The sequence below is a fragment of the Dreissena polymorpha genome, chromosome 9 (assembly GCF_020536995.1).
Source record: "Dreissena polymorpha isolate Duluth1 chromosome 9, UMN_Dpol_1.0, whole genome shotgun sequence".
Taxonomy (NCBI): Eukaryota; Metazoa; Mollusca; class Bivalvia; order Myida; family Dreissenidae; genus Dreissena; species Dreissena polymorpha.
In genome coordinates, this window is record NC_068363.1 from 86,015,978 (window position 1) to 86,039,129 (window position 23,152).

General features: G+C 37.5%; 2 protein-coding genes and 1 long non-coding RNA gene across 7 annotated transcripts in view; 1 reads left to right on the forward strand and 2 right to left on the reverse strand.

Annotated features, from left to right (window-relative positions):
• Positions 1–19,267, reverse strand: part of LOC127843625 (uncharacterized) — a 42,174-nt gene extending 22,907 nt beyond the window's left edge. For both annotated transcript variants that reach the window (XR_008032244.1, XM_052373316.1), the window contains exons 1-6: positions 19,085–19,267; positions 12,520–12,617; positions 10,762–10,849; positions 10,182–10,288; positions 9,456–9,506; positions 993–1,291 (exon numbers count right to left, since the gene is read on the reverse strand). Coding sequence is in view for 1 of the 2 variants with exons in the window: in XM_052373316.1 (XP_052229276.1) it covers positions 993–1,291; positions 9,456–9,506; positions 10,182–10,288; positions 10,762–10,849; positions 12,520–12,617; positions 19,085–19,174 (733 nt within the window). In the remaining variant the exon portion in view is untranslated. The remainder of the gene's footprint in view (positions 1–992; positions 1,292–9,455; positions 9,507–10,181; positions 10,289–10,761; positions 10,850–12,519; positions 12,618–19,084) is intronic.
• LOC127843648 (uncharacterized) lies at positions 1,340–4,698 on the reverse strand. Its single transcript, XR_008032261.1, has 3 exons — positions 4,642–4,698; positions 1,834–1,880; positions 1,340–1,550 (listed from the first exon to the last, which is right to left on the reverse strand). It is a non-coding gene; the product is annotated as an uncharacterized LOC127843648 (long non-coding RNA).
• Positions 19,268–19,476: 209 nt separating the features above from the next.
• The window catches only part of LOC127843633 (partitioning defective protein 6-like), an 82,962-nt gene continuing 79,286 nt past the window's right edge, over positions 19,477–23,152 (forward strand). For all 4 annotated transcript variants that reach the window (XR_008032250.1, XR_008032251.1, XM_052373331.1 and 1 more), the window contains exon 1: positions 19,477–19,642. Coding sequence is in view for 2 of the 4 variants with exons in the window: in XM_052373331.1 (XP_052229291.1) it covers positions 19,580–19,642 (63 nt within the window). In the remaining 2 variants the exon portion in view is untranslated. The remainder of the gene's footprint in view (positions 19,643–23,152) is intronic.

A 23,152-nucleotide genomic window follows, 5' to 3' on the forward strand; every position in this document is an offset into this window, starting at 1 on the left:
AGGGCCGAAATTTGGTATAATAGTGCTGTAAAATATACTCTCCAAAAACTTAGAGACATTAATTATGGACGATATCTCGTGCGTCCGAAACTTAAGAGTCACGAAAAATAAATATTTATGCTAAAAACAGGGGTGTCCGAAAACTTAAAGTGTCCGAAAACATAGAGTAATTACGGTACTCTAATTTCGACAAGGCAGGCATTTGTTTCTATGTTATTTTGACAGCCCGGATATTCGTTCCTAGGCTATTTTGACAAAATACATTTGTTCCTAAATGATTTTTTCAGCCTGGACAATCGTTGCAACGTTATTTTGACAGCCATATAAAAATTATTTTAGAAACAAATGTCCGTCGAAACGATTTTCAGTGAGAACGAAAGTCTGTGGGAACGAGTGCTGGATTTGTAAAAGCCTTATCTACCCCTAGATAATCATGAGTACCCTGTTTAGTTCTAGGTCCCCGATAGATTATCTGTTAGTTGTCACTGGTGTGTGGAATTGTATTGTTTTCTTTGTTGGCAGATTTTGAGACATATGCTTTGCATTTATTTTTAATTTCCTATTTAGAAAATTTACATTGTAACATTTTAAAATGTCATAATCTTGTATAAAAAAACCTCACTTGTTATCAGTGTACACAACAAATAGACTCGGCTCACGTGGAAAACTAATAATATCCCATATTAAAATCTTTCAGGGTGATTCGAAGTTATTGAGTAGAAACAATCATCTCTGATCTCTTGGTTTGAATTGAGTAGCAATCTAAGCAATCAAATCAGGAGCATCGAAATAGCATTTAACAACGCAACTGGGGACTAAAATAAAAAGTCACACAAAAGCTTATGTGGGCATTACAATTTTTAACAGCCAGGACAGATTCACCAAAGTGGACATATGGAATTGACATGCCCACTTTTGCACCATAATTAGAAAAAACACAAGGCAATATAACTTATCTATCAACAAAACAATATAACAAATGCGCCATGTACCAGTTAATTGCTGAACCTCACTGTTCGACTGCGCTGGCATTTGGAACCCAGGCCCAGCTCTTTGTGGAGGTGGTGTTACATCTGTGCTGCTCTCTTCTGGATCCATGGAGGCGTCACACGAAAGTTGTAGGGAGGTCTCAAGCCCAGCTGGTGGTGGCGTTGGTGAAACAGCGGTGCTGCCATCTTCGCAATCCATCGACATGTCGCATGTGACATCACACGAGAGCTGTAGGGAGGTATCAGATAGGGGGATGTGCAGGAGCAACTCTGACAAGCCGCCAGTCTCAGAGGCCTCTTTTCTAGTAAATACGAAATTCAATAAAGACTTTGTGTAAATTAGGCTCGTTATGCAAAAAATGGGCTGAATTAATGTTGGTAAAGTGTCATCTAAGATAAGCCTTTGCAGTCTGCGCAGGCTAATCTGGAATCACACTTTGCGCTTTTATTAATAATTTTGCTTCAACAAAGTCTTTTATCTGCCAAAATCCAGTTTAGGCGGAAAGTGTCGTCTCTGCAGTCTGTTCAGACTACACAGATTAATCTACAGTGACACTTTACCTGCAGTCTGTTCAGACTACACAGATTAATCTACAACGACACTTTACCTGCAGTCTGTTCAGACTACACAGATTAATCTACAATGACACTTTACCTGCAGTCTGTTCAGACTACACAGATTAATCGACAATGACACTTTACTCTGCAGTCTGTTCAGACTACACAGATGTATCTACAATGACACTTTACCTGCAGTCTGTTCAGACTACACTGAATAATCTACAATGGCACTTTACCTGCAGTCTGTTCAGACTACACAGATTAATCTACAATGACACTTTACCTGCAGTCTGTTCAGACTACACAGATTAATCTACAATGACACTTTACCTGCAGTCTGTTCAGACTACACAGATTAATCGACAATGACACTTTACTCTGCAGTCTGTTCAGACTACACAGATGTATCTACAATGACACTTTACCTGCAGTCTGTTCAGACTACACTGATTAATCTACAATGACACTTTACCTGCAGTCTGTTCAGACTACACAGATGTATCTACAATGGCACTTTACCTGCAGTCTGTTCAGACTACACAGATTAATCTACAATGACACTTTACCTGCGGTCTGTTCAGACTACACTGATTAATCTACAATGACACTTTACCTGCAGTCTGTTCAGACTAAGCAGATTAATCTACAATGACACTTAACCTGCAGTCTGTTCAGACTACACAGATGTATCTACAATGACACTTTACCTGCAGTCTGTTCAGACTACACAGATGTAACTACAATGACACTTTACCTGCAGTCTGTTCAGACTACACAGATGTATTTACAATGACACTTTACCTGCAGTCTGTTCAGACTACACAGATTAATCTACAATGACACTTTACCTGCAGTCTGTTCAGACTACACAGATGTATCTGCAATGACACTTTACCTGCAGTCTGTTCAGACTACACAGATGTATCTACAATGACACTTTACCTGCAGTCTGTTCAGACCACACAGATGTATCTACAATGACACTTTACCTGCAGTCTGTTCAGACTACACAGATGTATCTACAATGACACTTTACCTGCAGTCTGTTCAGACTTCACATATGTATCTACAATGACACTTTACCTGCAGTCTGTTCAGACTACACAGATGTATCTACAATGACACTTTACCTGCAGTCTGTTCAGACTACACAGATGTATCTACAATGACTCTTCACCTGCAGTCTGTTCAGACTACACAGATGTATCTACAATGACATTTTACCTGCAGCAGGGCTAGCGCTGGCCCAAAATTTCTTTGAGCCAACAAGATTTCGTTTTTCAGTGTGCGAAAAGTGGTTTTAAAATAATAATATATACTGTCAACTTGTTCAGATTTCTTTTTATGACAACAAGGGCATATCAGATATAATATAACATGCAGTTTTCAATATAGAAATAATTATTATGGTACTTTTCAAAGTACAATCATAAGTTAATTTATACATGTACACTTAACAGTGGAGTAAGTTGTCCCAAATTTGAAATCCTGAAAATTAGGCCGGGGGTCTTAGAACCAGGAACCCAACAGGAATAAAGGGAAAAGCCCCCCCACCCCACCGAGAGCCCTTACAAATTGTTCTTTGTTATAGTCTTTCCAATTGCAATTTCAAGTGAATACAATTCGAAATAATATGCACCACATCGTCCGTATTACCGCATGTGTATTCATCATTCTATTTCTTCTATAAAGAACTCCGAAAATAAAATTAAATCAGCAAAAAATAATTTATCCGAAAACGACAGTCCGAAAAAATGTACGCGTTCTGCACTTGAAATAAAATTTGTATATCGTTTGATTGCAGAAAATGAAAATCAGTGACGTCTGACAATCTAGCAAATACGTAATAAATATACCATTTGGTTGACATTTTTCTTTACAATAGCATTGCTTGTGGGTAAAAACAACTTAATTATAACCTTTTATTTCAAACGATAATGTCGATAATTGGCAGAAAGGTGTAACAACATCATCAACATAGAACTAATTATTTAATGGTCATCATTTAATTCAGATCGATAGTCAGTAGAAAGGTCTAAAGTGATCAGCTGAGAAATTATTTATTGTTGCTCTTCTTGTCATGTGTTTATCTTTAAATACGACGTTTGCCAACGGCCGCAAAATTGTTGGCAGACGACAATATCAACTGTGTATCAAAGTGTCTACGCATGATTGACCCAATATTATGTGTGAGCGAACTCATTGTTGATTGGCCAGCTACCACGTGCGCTTCAATAACAATAAAGTCGAGCGATGTCTCATGTTCTGGTGCAGACCGGTTTTCGTTTATTGTTCAATGTGCGAACTCTTTCAATGAAACAAAAAGAAAATTATAGAAAACCAGTCTGGATTTAAATGGCGGATAATTTCAATGAAGATTTGCGAGAACTTAGCATTTTCGCAAATCAGAATTTTCTTGAGCCAAATTCTCAATATTTTCGCAAGTGGCTCAAATGGCGAACGACAGCGCGAGCCCTGCCTGCAGTCTGTTCAGACTACACAGATGTATCTACAATGACACTTTACCTTCAGTCTGTTCAGACTACACAGATTAATCTACAATGACACTTTACCTGCAGTCTGTTCAGACTACACAGATTAATCTACAATGACACTTTACCTGCAGTCTGTTCAGACTACACAGATTAATCTACAATGACATTTTACCTGCAGTCTGTTCAGACTACACAGATGTATCTAAAATGACACTTTACCTGCAGTCTGTTCAGACTATACAGATGTATCTACAATGACACTTTACCTGCAGTCTGTTCAGACTACACAAATTAATCTACAATGACACTTTACCTGCAGTCTGTTCAGACTACACTGATTAATTTACAATGACACTTTACCTGCAGCCTGTTCAGACTACACTGATTAATCTACAATGACACTTTACCTGCAGTCTGTTCAGACTACACAGATTAATCTACAATGACACTTTACCTGCAGTCTGTTCAGACTACACAGATTAATCTACAATGACAATTTAAGCTGCAGTCTGTTCAGACTACACAGATGTATCTACAATGACACTTTACCTGCAGTCTGTTCAGACTAAACTGATTAATCTACAATGACACTTTACCTGCAGTCTGTTCAGACTACACAGATTAATCTACAATGACACTTTACCTGCAGTCTGTTCAGACTACACAGATGAATCTACAATGACACTTTGCCTGCAGTCTGTTCAGACTACACAGATGTATCTACAATGACACTTTACCTGCAGTCTGTTCAGACTACACAGATGTATCTACAATGAAACGTTACCTGCAGTCTGTTCAGACTACACAGATGTATCTACAATGACACTTTACCTGCAGTCTGTTCAGACTACACAGATTAATCTACAATGACACTTTACCTGCAGTCTGTTCAGACTACACAGATGTATCTACAATGACACTTTACGGAAAGTGTTGTCTCTGCAGTCTGTTCAGACTACACAGATTAATCTACAATGACACTTTACCTGCAGTCTGTTGAGACTACACAGATGCATCTACAATGGCACTTTAAGGAAAGTGTTGTCTCTGCAGTCTGTTCAGACTACACAGATTAATCTACAATGACACTTTACCTGCAGTCTGTTCAGACTACACAGATGTATCTACAATGACAATTTACCTGCAGTTTGTTCAGACTACACAGATTAATCTACTATGACACTTTACCTGCAGTCTGTTCAGACTACACAGATGTATCTACAATGACACTTTACCTGCAGTCTGTTCAGACTACACAGATTAATCTACAGTGACACTTTACCTGCAGTCTGTTCAGACTACACAGATGTATCTACAATGACACTTTACCTGCAGTCTGTTCAGACTACACAGATGTATCTACAATGACACTTTACCTGCAGTCTGTTCAGACTACACAGATGTATCTACAATGACACTTTACCTGCAGTCTGTTCAGACCACACAGATTAATCTACAATGACACTTTACATGCAGTCTGTTCAGACTACACATATTAATCTACAATGACACTTTACCTGCAGTCTGTTCAGACTACACAGATGTATCTACAATGACACTTAACCTGCAGTCTGTTCAGACTACACAGATTAATCTACAATGACACTTTACCTGCAGTCTGTTCAGACTACACAGATGTATCTACAATGACACTTTACCTGCAGTCTGTTCAGACTGCACTGATTAATCTACAATGACCTATTTACCTGCAGTCTGTTCAGACTACATAGATTTATCTACAATGACACTTTACCTGCAGTCTGTTCAGACTACACAGATGTATATACAATGGCACTTTACCTGCAGTCTGTTCAGACTACACAGATGTATCTACAATGACACTTTACCTGCAGTCTGTTCAGACTACACAGATGTATCTACAATGACACTTTACCTGCAGTCTGTTCAGACCACACAGATGTATCTACAATGACACTTTACATGCAGTCTGTTCAGACGACACAGATGTATCTACAATGACACTTTACCTGCACTCTGTTCAGACTACACAGATTGATCTACAATGACACTTTACCTGCAGTCTGTTCAGACTACACAGATGTATCTACAATGACACTTTACCTGCAGTCTGTTCAGACTACACAGATGTATCTACAGGTATCCAGAGAAGTGCCCCCCCGGAGAACTGCCCCCCGGAGAACTGCCCCCTTATTTTAAAGGTGGCGGAGAGGTGCCCCCCCATCAAATCGGTAGGGGCGGAGAACTGCCCCCCTGTCAGAATTTAGTAGGCGGATATCTGCCCCCCCATCAAATCTGTAGGGGCGGAGAACTGCCCCCCCGGTGTCATATTAGTTATTAGTTACGTAGTGAAAACAATACACATTTTATCCGGTAACAATTTAATTTCAGTACAAGTATATTACCATTTATCGAACTGAATAACACAAATTGTCTAGAGGCATGTAATAATACTGTTTAAGGCCCTTGGTACGCATCTGCACCACTCACTATACATGAATGCCTTGTAAAAGTCGTGTTTTAATAAGAGCGCGAAACATAGTCGAGATCCACACAGGAAACCCGTGCGTGTTAATACTGGCAATGTGTTGCAACTAAATATAGATCGCCAGACCGTCGAGTCGTCCGCAGTTTGCATTTTGAGCAGATCATGTCGACATGCCAAACAAACAAAATCGGTAACAGTTGCTTTAATTAGCAGCTAATAAGGCAGGCAGAGAACTTGTTACCGTTAACGATAAGTACCGCGATCTTTTAATCTTTTAATTGGTAGACCGGACCGACCTTAACTGTTAAGAACTTGTTAGCTTTGAATAAAGCCGCATACGGGTTTATTATATTGAACCGTCCAATTCCATAATTGGCGAAAACAAACAAATAAATTATTGTTTTCAGCTGGCATAAGGATGGATTAAATTGCATGCTAATTGTTTGTTTTTATTACGGGGAAAATATCAAATAATTCAGCCGCGAAACCTTTTTATTAGCAAAACGTTATTTGTTTTTCTTTGTTAACATTGACGAAAATCACGTGATTATCAAGTTGGCGACGTGACGACGTCCATGCCGATGTAGGTATTTTATGCCGTTTTATAACTTTTATGACTTGTACAACTTTATATTACTTTTGAATTTTAACTCAATTTCCATACATAATAGCAAGAAAGTTACTGGCGTTATTGTCATTATAATACTCGCTTTATATATCACCGCTATTTCTTTAATTAGGGGTCACTTCTCCGGGTCATCAATTCTGACAGGGGGGCAGTTCTCCGCCCCTTATTAATCAGCAGGGGGGCAGTTCTCCGCCCTATACAAAAACAGTGAGGGGGCAGTTCTCCGCCCAGTGAAAAATCTTTGGGGGGGCAGTTCTCCGGGGGGGCACTTCTCCTAGAGCCGTATCTACAATGACACTTTACCTGCAGTCTGTTCAGACTACGCAGATGTATCTACAATGACACTTTACCTGCAGTCTGTTCAGACTACACAGATTAATCTACAATGACACTTTACCTGCAGTCTGTTCAGACTACACAGATGTATCTACAATGACACTTAACCTGCACTCTGTTCAGACTACACAGATGTATCTACAATGACACTTTACCTGCAGTCTGTTCAGACAACACAGATGTATCTACAATGACACTTTACCTGCAGTCTGTTCAGACTACACAGATGTATCTACAATGACACTTTACCTGCAGTCTGTTCAGACTACACATATGTATCTACAATGGCACTTTACCTGCAGTCTGTTCAGACTACACAGATGTATCTACAATGACACTTTACCTGCAGTCTGTTCTGACTACAATGATGTATCTACAATGACACTTTACCTGCAGTCTGTTCAGACCACACAGATGTATCTACAATGACACTTTACCTGCAGTCTGTTCAGACGACACAGATTAATCTACAATGACACTTTACCTGCAGTCTGTTCAGACTACACAGATGTATCTACAATGACACTTTACGGAAAGTGTTGTCTCTGCAGTCTGTTCAGACTACACAGATGTATCTACAATGACACTTTACCTGCAGTCTGTTGAGACTACACAGATGCATCTACAATGGCACTTTAAGGAAAGTGTTGTCTCTGCAGTCTGTTCAGACTACACAGATTAATCTACAATGACACTTTACCTGCAGTCTGTTCAGACTACACAGATGTATCTACAATGACAATTTACCTGCAGTTTGTTCAGACTACACAGATTAATCTACTATGACACTTTACCTGCAGTCTGTTCAGACTACACAGATGTATCTACAATGACACTTTACCTGCAGTCTGTTCAGACTACACAGATTAATCTACAGTGACACTTTACCTGCAGTCTGTTCAGACTACACAGATGTATCTACAATGACACTTTACCTGCAGTCTGTTCAGACTACACAGATGTATCTACAATGACACTTTACCTGCAGTCTGTTCAGACTACACAGATGTATCTACAATGACACTTTACCTGCAGTCTGTTCAGACCACACAGATTAATCTACAATGACACTTTACATGCAGTCTGTTCAGACTACACATATTAATCTACAATGACACTTTACCTGCAGTCTGTTCAGACTACACAGATGTATCTACAATGACACTTAACCTGCAGTCTGTTCAGACTACACAGATTAATCTACAATGACACTTTACCTGCAGTCTGTTCAGACTACACAGATGTATCTACAATGACACTTTACCTGCAGTCTGTTCAGACTGCACTGATTAATCTACAATGACCTATTTACCTGCAGTCTGTTCAGACTACATAGATTTATCTACAATGACACTTTACCTGCAGTCTGTTCAGACTACACAGATGTATCTACAATGACACTTTACCTGCAGTCTGTTCAGACTACACAGATGTATCTACAATGACACTTTACGCACATTCCCTATTTTTTTAGAGCAAGGCTCAATTATAATAACAAATAGTGTAAAAAATAATTCTTTGAGCCTATGTTATGAAAGAGAGACTGACATGTTAAGTGCCTTATCTGGACGATGATTAGAAAATATTTATTTATTTTAGTTTTATATGATTAAAGGTCCCATCTCTCCAGTAAAACAATGAGAAATTGATGCTATTTCTGTTATGGTAGTAAATTATTATGGAATGATTGGTATCTTGCACAAGAAATTGATACATTTCTGTACCTGTTCGCAAAACAAAGTATCTGATGATTTGCTCTTATAAATTTTCTAAATGATTCCAAAATAGTTGACATAAACCAGGTAAATTGATCCTTACTGGTCTCACATCTTAGGGAAAAAAAGAATATATAGGTACAGGCCTAATTTATTTCTAGATAATCCTCATGTCAATACACGCAACATGTAAACAAGCAGAAAATTAACACAAGACCTTGACAGCATTTTGGTATACATTTAAATAACATAAAATTATGTTACCTTTGGTTTAAATCTTCTTCCATCTTCTTCATTACAGGTTCACATTTCATACTGAAAAGTTATGATAAAACTTAGGAGCAATTGTTATATTTGCATGACATTAAATAGTACAAGACATGTGGCCATAGGACGTGAATGCCCCCATGTTTGACTTTTGTCTCTAAACTGCAATTAGTGTCAGATAAAAAGTGCTTGGCCTAACTTGAATGATCATGAACTTTAAGTATGACCTTGAACTTAGAGGTAATGATACATTATATCTGTTTGCAGCTTTCACCAGGTAAAATTTTATTGCCCCTGACAGACAGTCTTCAAAAAGAGGTGTGTCAAAATCGTAGATTTAAGGAGGAAACATTTCAACATCTCAATGATTAAAAGATTAACAAATGTGCTCCAAATATCGAGTTATTGTTGCTCCAGTTTAAGGTGGTCATCTCTATCAATTCATGTCTTCTATTTATTATCTGAAAGGGGACCCTTTAACAAAACTTCTATCTAGGATAGCAACGAAACTTCTACCTTAGATAGGATTTGTAAACCAATTGAATTGGAATTTTTAATCACAAAAAAGCAACTGACTTAAAAGCCTTAAAGTCATACAAGAGCGTATTGAAATGGTCCTCTGTTGTTTTTTTTCATCTCTAAATAATTTTGAGACCACCAATTTTTTGTCAAAAAGTCTGCAATCATTCAACAACAATGAGGCAAACAATATGGCAAACTTACCAGAGTTTCACGTCTTTCTTTAATGTGTTGCCTCGCTGCAAATCCCAGATTTTGAACCTGTCTACGATCAAAACATACTCTGCACCCCCGCCCCTACATCCTTGTTCCTGTAACATGATTATTTGATACATGTACCAATAAGATTGCAATCTACCAACATCTTCACAAAACACTTCAATAAAATTGCAATCTACCAAAATCTTCACAAAAACCCTGTTGAGGACTCCAATCATTCTAACAGGTTTGACACTGACTAATTTCTTTACTAATGCTCTGTCAAAAACTTAAAAAATACATTCACACTGCTTGTTAAGATATATGTTCACTGGCAAATAATTCAGAACAGTGTGGATCAATGGGCATAAAAAAGTACCTTGCACATTTGCACAAAGAGGATATCACATATTTTAATCTCAATTGATAATATTAAATAGCTTGTAAATATCAACTGACCAACAAACCAACAGACTTCATACAATAAGCAATGTATTACATGTAAATACACCATCCCTCTGAGAGTATTCTAAAAGAACTTGTTTGCAGTATGGTGTTTGAAATAAACTGACCCCATTTAATATACCTGTGGGATTTTGAGTTGCAATTTATAGCTGACCAGTATAAGCAGGGCACTACTCCAGTCAGCTTCTGTGTCGTCCAGTTCTGCAAGACTAACCATGGACACAAAATAAATACCAGTGAAACTTTAGTATTTGATGCAAAAGTGTTCATTACATACAACACTTTTCTGCTCTTCCCTTTATAAAGAGGTATACAGACAAAGTTACTCCTTTGGCATACTTTCTTGTGAAAACAAATTGCAGTCTTTAAATGCCAGAAACTGTCAATATTTTGACCAAAGTATGTGTTTCGGACTTGTTAAATACAAGAGGGTGATGATGGATTGGTGACACACTTGACTAGACCATAGATTCAAATTAAGCCTAGATATTGACAATATAAACATTCTGACCGTGTTTCATCAAGATTAAGTCTTCAATGTGGCCTGTAGAGTGATAACAAGTTTTTTCAGATTTGACCTAGTGACATGTTTTCAGATTTGACCTAGTGACATGGTTTTCAGATTTGACCTAGTGACATGGTTTTCAGATTTGACATAGTGACATGGTTTTCAGATTTGACCTAGTGACATGGTTTTCAGATTTGACCTAGTGACATGGTTTTCAGATTTGACCTAGTGACATGGTTTTCAGACGCGTGTGACCCAGATTCAAACTTGGCCTTGATATTGTAGAGATTAACATTCTGACCATGTTCAATCAAAATTGAGTCATAAATGTAGCCTCTAAAGTGGTGATTTTTTCAAAAAGATTTGACATAGTTTTGGAACTCACATGGAAGATAATCAAAGTCAGCAGAGATACTGTCAATATTAACATACTGACCCATGTTTTAACAAGTTTGGTTGAAAAAGCTGGCCTCTAGAGTGGTAATGAGGTAAATTTTGACAGCCACACAACATGCGATGTGTAATACCTGACTTTTGACATAAGGTGACCACAATATGTCACCATGAGCAGTTTGTGTAAAATGGAAGGATTTAAAAAAAGTAGAGACTGTTTCCAAGAAATCTTTGTTTCCAAACGACAATTGCAAGTTTTGACAACAAAATATAAACGAGTACCGGTATTTTTCTACAAATCTTTAGAGATAAAAAAATCCTAAATACATTGGAAACATGAACTAAGTTGTTAATTATGTGGTAAAGGATCATACAACTTTTACATGTAGCAATGCTAACTTTTAAGTATTTTAACAAATGAAAAAGTATTTATGAATTTTATAACATTTCTTCATTTATAGCAAAGATTCCATAGCATGAAATTCCAAATTTGTTATAATGCCCACACAAGTTATATTATGTCCAAGCCAGAGATCTAACTAACATCAGATTGGTAAAGAAGCACTATACCAACTATGTCACAAACACTAATGCCTCCAAAATGCATGTTTTGGTACTGACAAATCCCCTATATATTTGATGCAGTCAAAATTTCTTCCATCTAATATTGATTATCTACACATCCAGCTGTAAAACTTTAAGGAAAATTCGCCAAACAGTAAGAGGAGTTAAACATACATAATGTTGGAACTTTACAAACGACATGCACACTTAAAAGAAACACAGGGAAATAATTCTTCCAAATGTCCTTTCTTTTCTTATCATCTTCACATACTTTATGTGCATTAAGTTACAGAAAAAAAATATTTGAAGCAACAAGTGCTGTCCCTGATTAGCCTACCGGTATGTGGACAGCACAGGCTTATCTGGGACAAAACTTTATGCCCTGTTTATACAGAGTGCAGATCAAATACATACGCCTTTCGAACAGCTGACTTCAAGAAGGATGATGTTATTGCTATCGAGCCATCAGTGACAAGGCACACTTTGTCTCCATCTACAGAGGTGCTTTTGAACTGAAATTTTCAAGTTAATATATACAAATATTATATAAATAAAATTTACACTGATGCAGCGAATTATATCTATTTGTTTTAGTCATTTTTGAAGAAGTTGACTTACATTTCAATGCAGAAATTTAAAATAACAAGGGCTGTTTGTAAAACATGCATGCCCCCCATATGGGCTGTCAGTTGTAGTGACAGCCATTGTGTGAATACGTTTTTTGTCACTGTGACCTTGACCTTTGACCTAATGTAAGTTATCATCCGGAAACCATTGTACTATTTCGAGTCACTGTGACCTTGACCTTTGACCTAGTGACCTGAAAATCAAAAGGGTCATCTGCCAGTAATGATGAAGGGGGGAGTGAGAAGGGGGTATAATGTTGGGTGTGGCAATTTATTAGATGTTTAAAAAATATTTTTGTTTGAGGGGGGGGGGGGGGGGGGCACAGGGGGTGGGAGGTGGGTAGGGGGGAGTGAGAGGGGGGTATAATGTTGGGTGTGGTAATTTATTAGATAAAAAAAAATGGGGGGGGGGGGTGAGAGGGGGGTATAATGTGGTGAGTGGTAATTTATAAGATGTTTAAAAAAAAAAATTGGGGGGGGGGTGGGGGGGGAAGGGGGGGGGGTGAGAGGGGGTGTAATGTGGGTTGGGTAATTTATAAGAAAAAAAAAATTGGGGGTGGGGGGTAGGGGTGAGAGGGGGGTATAATGTGGGGTGTGGTTAATTTATTAGATGTTTTTAAAAAACTAAAATTGGGGGGGGTGTGGGGGGTTAGGGGGGAGTGAGAGGGGGGTAAAATGTGGTGTGTGGTAGTTTTTTTTTGGGGGGGGGGGGGGGGGGTTGGGGTAGGGGGGGTTGGGGGGGGATGAGAGGGGGGGTTATAATGTGGGGTGTGGTAATTTATAAGATGTTTTAAAAAATGGGGGGGGTGTGGGGGGGTAGAGGGGCTGGGGGGTGAGAGGGGGTAATTATGTTGGGGTGTGGTAATTTATTAGATGTTTAAAAAAATATTTTTTAAGGGGGTGGGGGGTGGGGGTTAAGGGGGGGATGGGGTGAGAGGGGGGGTATAATGTGGGTGTGGTAATTTATAAGCATGTTTTTAAAAAAATTGGGAGGGTGGGGGGAAGGGGGGTGGGGGGGTAGGGGGTGGGTAAGAGGGGGTAATAATGTGGGGTGTGGTAATTTATTAGATGTTTAAAAAAATTGGGGGGGGTGGGGGGGGGTAGGGGGGAGTGAGAGGGGGGTTTAATAATGTGGGGTGTGGTATATTTATTAGATGTTTATTTTACTTTTTGGGGGGGGGAGTGGGGGGTGGGGGTACTGGGGAGGGTAGGGGGGTATTTGGTTATAATGTGGGTGTGGTTAATTATAAGATGTTAAAAAAAATTGGGGGGGGGATGGGAGGTGGGGGTTTGGGGGTGGGGGGTGAGAGGGGGTTTATAATGTGGGGTGGGGTAATTTATTTGATGTTTCAAAAAAATATATTGTTTATTTTTTTTGGGGGGGGGGGTGGGGGGGGTAGGGGGGGCGGGGGGGTTTGAGAGGGGGGTATAATGTGGGTTGTGGTAATTTATAAGATGTTAAAAAAAATGAGGGGGAGATGGGGGTGGTGGGTGGGGGGGTGAGATTGGTAATAATGTGGGGTGGGGTTGTAATTTATTAGATGTTTAAAAAAATTTTTGGGGGGGGGGATGGGGGATGGGGGGGGGTTAGGGGGGGCAGGGGGATGAGAGGGGATATAATGTGGGTTGTGGTAATTTATAAGATGTTTAAAAAAATGAGGGGGGTGGGGGGGTGGGGGGGGGTATGAGAGGGGGTAATAATGTGGGGTGGGGTAATTATTAGATGTTTAAAGAAAAAAAAATTGGGGTGGGGTGTGGGGGTGGGGGGGGTTGGGGGGTAGGGGGGAGTGAGAGGGCTGTATAATGTGGGGATGTGGTTAATTTATTAGATGTTTAAACAAAAATTGGGGGGTGGGGGGGTAGGGGGTTGGGGGTGGGTAGGGGGGTGGGGGAGTGAGAGGGAGGTATAATGTGGGGTGTGGTTATTTATTAGATGATGTTTAAAAAAAAAATTGGGGGGGGAGGAATTCTGGTAGGGGCGTGGGGTATTGTTTGGGTGGAATCCATTGTGGTATTCAGGTAAGTGTTGTTTTGTCAAAGTAATAATAAAATGTGATCATAAAAAATAACAAATGATCTCACACTGAGATGATAAATATCCTCTATTCATTAAACATGGAATTTTAAACTTATTGCATTTGTTTCCCTTGTATATAAGAAAGATATAATAGTGTATTACCTCCCCTGTCCTGCTTATATTTATATTAATCAACAAAATTAAACATTAACACAATATTTTATATACAAAATATACAAAAAATCTCATATTCTGATAATATTTTTACTGATCCACTTTATTTTACTCAAAGGATGATGTTTCATTGGACTGATAATTATAGATTTAGGATTACAGACCAGTTACTTCAGTTATATTGTTCAGAGTTCGCCCTGTTGGCCGCGTATGCATTCTTGAGTTATCATCCAAAAACCATTAAACTATTTCGGTCACCTGTGACCTTGACCTTTGACCTAGTGACCTCAAAATCAATAGGGGTCATCTGCGAGTCATGATCAATGTACCTATGAAGTTTCATGATCCTAGGCCCAAGCGTTCTTGAGTTATCATCTGACAACCACCTGGTTGACGGACCGCCAGACCGAAAGCCCCTGCTTGAAGGATACCAAGTCAGGGGCCTCTGCGACTGTCGCAGGGAGGTGGTTCCAAATGGATATAGTGCGTGGGAAGAATGAATTCTTGTAGTAAGATGTTGATGTTGATGGCTGGTGGTACTTCTTTTTATGATCCTTAGGGCGGCTTGGGGCTTGTATAAGGTAATGGTTGGCTGGAATATCTACCAGGTCATTAACAATTTTATACAGCATGGTGAGTTGCGCTTTGGTCCATCGTGATTCAAGCGTCTCCCACCCCAAGTGCTCGATCATGGTATCCTTCAAGCAGGGGCTTTCCCTACTCACCTTCTAATCACTATTACATGTAGGTGCCAAGCTCCAAGCAAACCCTAGTGATTCCCATTGCTGTGCTGGCCACGGCTACCGAAACGAAAACGAAGCTGGCTAAACTTTTTACTATCTCTATACTTTTATCTATCAAATCTCTTCTACAGTGGTTTTTTCATCGTTTTGGGAATGGGGCCGGGTCCCTTTGCATTGGGAAAATTCGTGGCGTTTGACTAAAATTGGGAAATTAGTGTTGTTGTTGTTTTGCTAGAAAAATGCTTCAAAATTGAGGCTACAAGTGTGTTGAGTATTATATTTACTAAGGTTGAACTTATATGGATGGGAGATGAACACAATATTGAGATTTAGAAGAAAAAAAAAAAATTTTTTTTGAAACCTTCCATTGAGAATTTCAGCTCCCATCTGGGAAAAATATATACTTTTTATGTCCCCCACTATAGTAGTGGGGGACATATTGTTTTTGCCCTGTCTGTTGGTCTGTCTGTTGGTCTGTCTGTTGGTCTGTTGGTCTGTCTGTTTGCGCCAACTTTAACATTTTGCAATAACTTTTGCTATATTGAAGATAGCAACTTCATATTTGGCATGCATGTGTATCTCGTGATGCTGCACATTTTGAGTGGTGAAAGGTCAAGGTCAAGGTCATCCTTCAAGGTCAGAGGTCAAATATATGTGGCCAAAATTGCTCATTTTATGAATACTTTTGCAATATTGATGATAGCAACTTGATATTTGGCATGCATGTGTATCTCATGGAGCTGCACATTTTGAGTGGTGAAAGGTCAAGGTCATCCTTCAAGGTCAGAGGTCAAATAAATGTGGCCCTAATCGCTTATTTTATAAATACTTTTGCAATATTGAAGATAGCAACTTGATATTTGGCATGCATGTGTATCTCATGGAGCTGCACATTTTGAGTGGTGAAAGGTCAAGGTCAAGGTCATCCTTCACAATGTCAAGGTCATCCTACAAGGTCAAACATCATATAGGGGGACATTGTGTTTCACAAACACATCTTGTTTCAATTGGGAATAGGTCTGCTTACCGGACCCGATTTTGAATGAAAAAACCCCACTGTTTTATCTATCCTATCATTTCATATCTCTCTCTTGACCTAGCACCACCCGTCGAGTAATAATCAAGTGTGATTGCGCCAACATATGATGGTTGATGAAGCTATTTATGGGCGGTTATTTTGGGCAAAACAAACCACCGGTTTAGCAGGGTTCGACACTAAGGCACGTCCGACAGACATTGTCTAGTAAGATCGGTGGTCCGACTAGTAAAACTGCGGGCTAGCTTGTCCGACTGGTCGTACATAAAAATCTATACTGATTAATCATATAACTATAACTAACTGCTGTGAAAACCTGTTTTCTTAATGGGTAAAATTACTCTCTTATCCGTTATTTACATAAAAACAAAACTAGCGTATATAAATTAGCGTGTGGCTATGATATTTATTAGAGAAAAAAAATCATTTTTAATGATAAATAATCAAATTATAACGAAAAATCAACTTTTGTATCATATGTATTTGACCCGAAAGCGAGGTTCATCGCTTTGAACAGCCATACCATCATCAGTTGTGCACAAACTCAGTCTTATTCAACGCAGAAATGAATTTACTTTCTGGAAATGTACATATCTTGCCAGATTTCTGCAAATGCAAGGAAATTTATTTCTGCGTTGCATTTATAAGACTGAGTTTGTGAAAATTGCTGTACACTTGATGAAGTTATGCCTGTTTTCGGGTGATCTTGAGTTGGATACCTTATTATAATATATTATTAGAGCTGCAAAGATTCATCAACAGCTCGATTCGATTTCGATTTCAGACACTCCGATACCGATTTTTTCGATTCGATTCATCTTCAAACCTAGTTTTATCATATTTTCACTCTTCTGCCTCAAAATAAACATTTCTGTTCAAAAGTGTCGCATACCTAGATTATCTTGGGCATTTGTCAAATGGTGTGTTTGTTTGATATAGTTTGGTTGGTTCAACAGTGTTTTAAGAACTGTCGAAAGTGTGTTAAATTAACATTTGTAAGAAATATTTTGCAAGAAACTGCTAATTGTCTTTCAAACTATGTCAATATTTCAATAAAAAAGAATAGCAAATTAGGACTCAATTTTAATAAAAAAAACCTTCTGATTAGAAGATTGTGTTGAATACACAATAATATAAAATTAAATAAATAATCATAAGAACATCTGGAATCAGTGGAGTGATAGTACTATCACTATTACACTTCTATCCAAAACCACTACAAGCATGTCTACCATTGTGCCGTGACAGCATCACCTGTTACCTGTAGGGCAAAGCACATTCTCTACTAAACTTAACAAATTCCCAACAGAAACAGAACTACTTTTCTGGCTGGCGACTTGAGTAGTTGCACTTGTGCTACCTCTTAGTCTTGCTAAATCAACGTTATGTTTGTATCTGTGAAGCACAGTTTACATTTTGCTTTATCGGGAGGGCTACCATCCCGAAACCAAAAATACTGCCACTTTTTTATTTTAGCTTCTTAGGCGCATCTGATAATTTCAATTTGTCGGCCACAACTTGTTCAGCCATTTTGATGCTTTTTCCGAAAGTAGACCGTAACGCGCTTATTGATTGGATGACTAATGTAATAAGCAGCCAATCGCGCGCGTAGTAATTACAGATAAATATAAAACCTACACCTTTCCCTATCAAATAGTCAGAATACAGCGAGCTTAATTTATGTATATATATGTCTATATGTTAAAGAATCAAATCGAATTTGGTAGGTTTGGTATCGTAATCGAATCGACAGCATTTCGAACAGATTTTCGATGCATCGGATTGAATCGTTGCAGCTCTATATATCATAGATATATAGATTTATTTGATAGTGATTTTTTTTCAGAAAGTTGATTTTCGTTATATTTTGATTATTTATCATTCAACATGATGTTTTCACTAATAAATATCATAGCCACACGCTAACTACCTGTGTTAATTTACAGGCCAATCCCACTCCATTGAAACATTAAATATTTCATTAAATAATGTTCTTTATAAATGTTCAATGTTCAGTTACATGTATTTTTTATTGTTTTCATTCATGTATTAAAAAATGTTTAGAAAGCACACATTTCTACATTTGGCCTAATCAGCTGTTCTGGAGTAATAACGTCACATGTGTCATCCACGAACTTACATGAATTCAAATTTGCAGTTCATACTGATGGGTGGTGTTTGTTAACTTGAATTTGGAAAACAAGATTACAATTGAATTTGATTCTTTGTTATTATTCACACAGGTTAGGATTTAATTTATGCTTAATTATATTAATTTGATCAAAATAAAAATATAATTACTTATAAAACTGTTCTATTTGTTATATTCACGAACTTACGGTAGACCAGGAAGATATGCAACTGCAAGCAAAGTTTCACAAACCCCTAAATTCTTGACAGTCCTGGTAATGCAATCAGGTGTATCCCGTTCACTCAGAATCAGATTCAGGATCCATGGTTTTAACATAGACATGTTGCATCTATAATGAAAACAATGCTTAATTATTTATAAACGATTAACGGCGGTTACAAACTGTGTATGTTGGACATTTGCGTATTTCACAAGAAGCTGTTTTTTCGCAAGTATCTAGTTTGAGATTATTACTTATAACATTGACGTAATTGATAAAAATATTATATAAGAATCTCCATTTTGATACATATTGAATTATTTAAATTAAAGAAACGAAACTTATTAAAATTAAGCCTTTAATTATTTTTATTTGATTTAGAGATTACATTTACCCAAAATTCGTGACGTCATTAAAACTTGTGTAGACATAATTTGCAATCGAACCATAACAATCTGAAAATTTATCAAAATTACACTCAGAATACACATGTATAGCCCCTATCGAGGGCTTTTTGATCAGCAAACATGTCGAAGGTATCGAAATCTTCCTTAAGAAATGAATCTGGCGTTGTGGAAGTAAAAAGCAAGGTAAATAAATGCATTTCTACTAGGTTAAATATGCAGGTGTGGTTGTGACCGTAAATTATGTTTGGTCCATTTTGACCATGACTCATTCATTACCTGACCTTATCTGGCTGACATTAATGTGAACATTCCATTTTTGAATTATAAAATAATTATTTGGTTCATATCAGAACTATCATGGAAAGGAATTAAGATTTTCAATTATCAAATGAAACTTACTTCCTTCTTCTACCAAGTGATAGTCTTATGAAAATAAAAGTTGTTTACAACTTAATAGTTCTGGCTACAATAGTCCAAACATGGCTTTTTGTATTTTCTGACTAACTGTGACATAAAGTTATGGGAGAAGCCCAATAGCAAAATCTTTCAGATTTGGACAGTTAATCGTCTGTCACCATAACAACTCCCCTCAGTGCTTTCTAATGCCTCACTGGCTTAAACAGCCAGCATAGTTGGATAGATGTATCACGTTTACCTGTATATAGCATATGCTTGACAAAATACTGTCCAATGCAACTCTAAATGTATAATTCCTTTTAAAATTAAGCAGTTTTGGTCTTATATGTGAAATAATAATTGCTGTATTTTATCCTTGTGTTTATTATCTTAACATATTTTTAGAAACAAAGCGGTGCTCTTTATTTTTTTAAAGAAAAAGAAGATAAATTTTTTATGAAGTTTTACCTTGCTGGTTCCTTTTTTATAATAAGACAAAACTTCTTACAATTAAAGACAAGGAATAAAAGATGAAACATCAATATTAAAATTATATGTACACAGATTAGAATTGTGTAACTGAACAAACGATACATTACTTGAATACAAATGCATTATTATATTACATAGCATGTATGTAGTGCAAAAATTATTTACATATTCATTCTGTTGCACTAGAACAATTACATATTAAAGAGGCATTAAGACGAAAACATTTTTATAATATACATTTCTTTTCAAGAGCTTTCAGGGACTACCCTACGGGCGACTAGAGCGACAATTTCGCTCTAGCGACAATTTCGCTCTAACGCCCGTGATTTCGCCCTACTAGCCCAGAAAAGCGAAGATAAAGTCGCCTGATTTTTTTAGTACACAAGACCGGAAAAGCGAAAATCAAGCAATCCGATAATATTTGCTAAGGCATGCTACCGCCGACAGGCGATCAGCAAGCATATTGTTTGTTGTTTATCTAACGGTTACACAATTTACCCCCTACACAGATCGTTATTTGACCGTGACAGAGCAGTCCCTTAATATTGGTTGCTATAACAACATACTCGTGCCTCTTCGCGCGTGCCGTAAGTTGTCTAATGATCTACGTGATTGACCATCCGATAATTGCAGGTTTTTGGCCGACTGTATGGTTGAAGAAAGTCGGCAAAAATAATTAAAGATAAACAAAGTTGATCAAAGGTCTATTAATTACGTATATCCACTTAGCCCAGCGAGTTTTATCAGTTTGTTAATCCACTGATAATTACATGTACCAGGAACACACATCTAATATAAACTGGAATCACAGTTCATTTTTTATACTAACAAGTCATAATACTACACATAAATATTGAGAAAACACATTTCCTCGATTAGATATAAATTAACCATGTAGAATTAAATTGCTATGTCATGACCTTCGATAATGCAAATGGCGGACGTATTGCAACATTCAACCCGCGTTCAATTCAAAGCTGGAAATTCAAATTACAAGTAGTGGTGATTCAATAATGGAGAAAGCATTAACTGGATTTAACAAACATTTGATAAGGTTTGTTTAACCAGATAACAACAAGGAAAAATTGGATTATTAAAGTAACAGGTAAGGCATTCTTAAGTGTACATATTTTGGACATGTATACACTACACGACCCGTGATTGTTGCCTAATTCACGGAGTCAAGGCGGACAGCTTGCTTTTTGAGTGGAAAATCACAGCGATTTCACGTGATTCGTCACTCTGCCGTCACGCGAGAGCAAGATAATCTCCGCGCTGATTGCCCTAAATTTTGCGGTGATTCGCTGTGATCGCAGTGGATATCGGTGACATTGATGATTCGCCAATTCATGCATATAAACCGAATCGTATCGATAACTGTATACATATTGCTTTTCTTATGTTCACAATTATCAAATAATCCAACATAATTACAACATCACTTACGAAAAAATAATCTTAAATATTTATGTCGGTAAATATGTTTGAGAATTTCATTACCACAACCATATGACTACGCCATTTTTCAGAAGTTTAAAGAGTACAGTGCATAATGTGGAACACAGCTTTTATTGGACGAGCGTATTAAAATTTAGATTGAATGCAATATATGATCTTACAAAAAAACGTTTTATTGCGTCATACGCCTTCATGTAAAAAACGTTTTCCTCCTGGAAATTGTGCTATTAATGCATAATATTATCAAAACATTGTTCGACACGTAAAGCGTTGTATCAAATTAATATACAATTCAAAACAAATATACCATAAGTATAAATGTTCCGTTAAATTCCCAAATTAGAATAATAATTTATAATCCGAAACACACTTCCGATGTTTTAATGTTAACACGACGTTTACAAATGCTTCCAATATAGTCCTCATGTATATTTCCCGACAAAAGAGCGCGAAAATTATGCGGCAATGTACACGGTCAAGGTATACTAGCGTGCAAGTATTGATTTTTTTATACTAACTGCGTAACGCAGAGGCGTGAATATTTTGCTAAACAGTGTTAACAAAAGGGCTACACGTTATAATTCTTAATGAAATGCAAAAATAAGTATTAACAAAATTTATAACGTCAATAAACACACACGGTAAGATCAAAGTTTAAATGGAAAACTTATATCATAAATGTAAATTACCAAATAATTAGTTTCTTCTAAATCAAATACCATGTTTAGAGAAACATTAGGTACATGTATTTATAACAAACAAATGACGAAACACTATGCAACTTTCAATTTAAACAGTGCTATGCTGCATCATGTATATGGCAACAATATGGAATTTGAACAGTGGTACATGTAGTGTATTCGGGCATGGAATATTATTGATTGTAAGTTTTAATAAACATTCTGCTAATGCAATTAGTTAAATAATGTTTACATGTTATGTTCAATAATTATTGCATGATCATTCTACGCTGTTATATTAATTTTGAGCCGTTAAATCTTGCGACATTACTTCATCAAGTTCATGTCGGAACGGGAGTATTTTAGCTAATATGCCCATTGCATACAATAACAACAAAAGCTTTATTATTGCAATGTATAATGTAAATGTATACATATATGTTACATGTACATGTAATGTAGTGTAACCCTCAACGTAAATCGCTTTAAAAGGTGAACCACGGCGGTTCGCGGTGATTCGCGCTGATTGCGTAACAGCGAGATACATAGCGCGACGGTCACCGTGGAGTCGCCGAGACATCACCCAAATTTTCTTGTCGCTCGGTAATCACCGCAATTTGTCACGTTGCATCGATTGCGGTGATTCGAGAATCGCGGCAAAAATCAT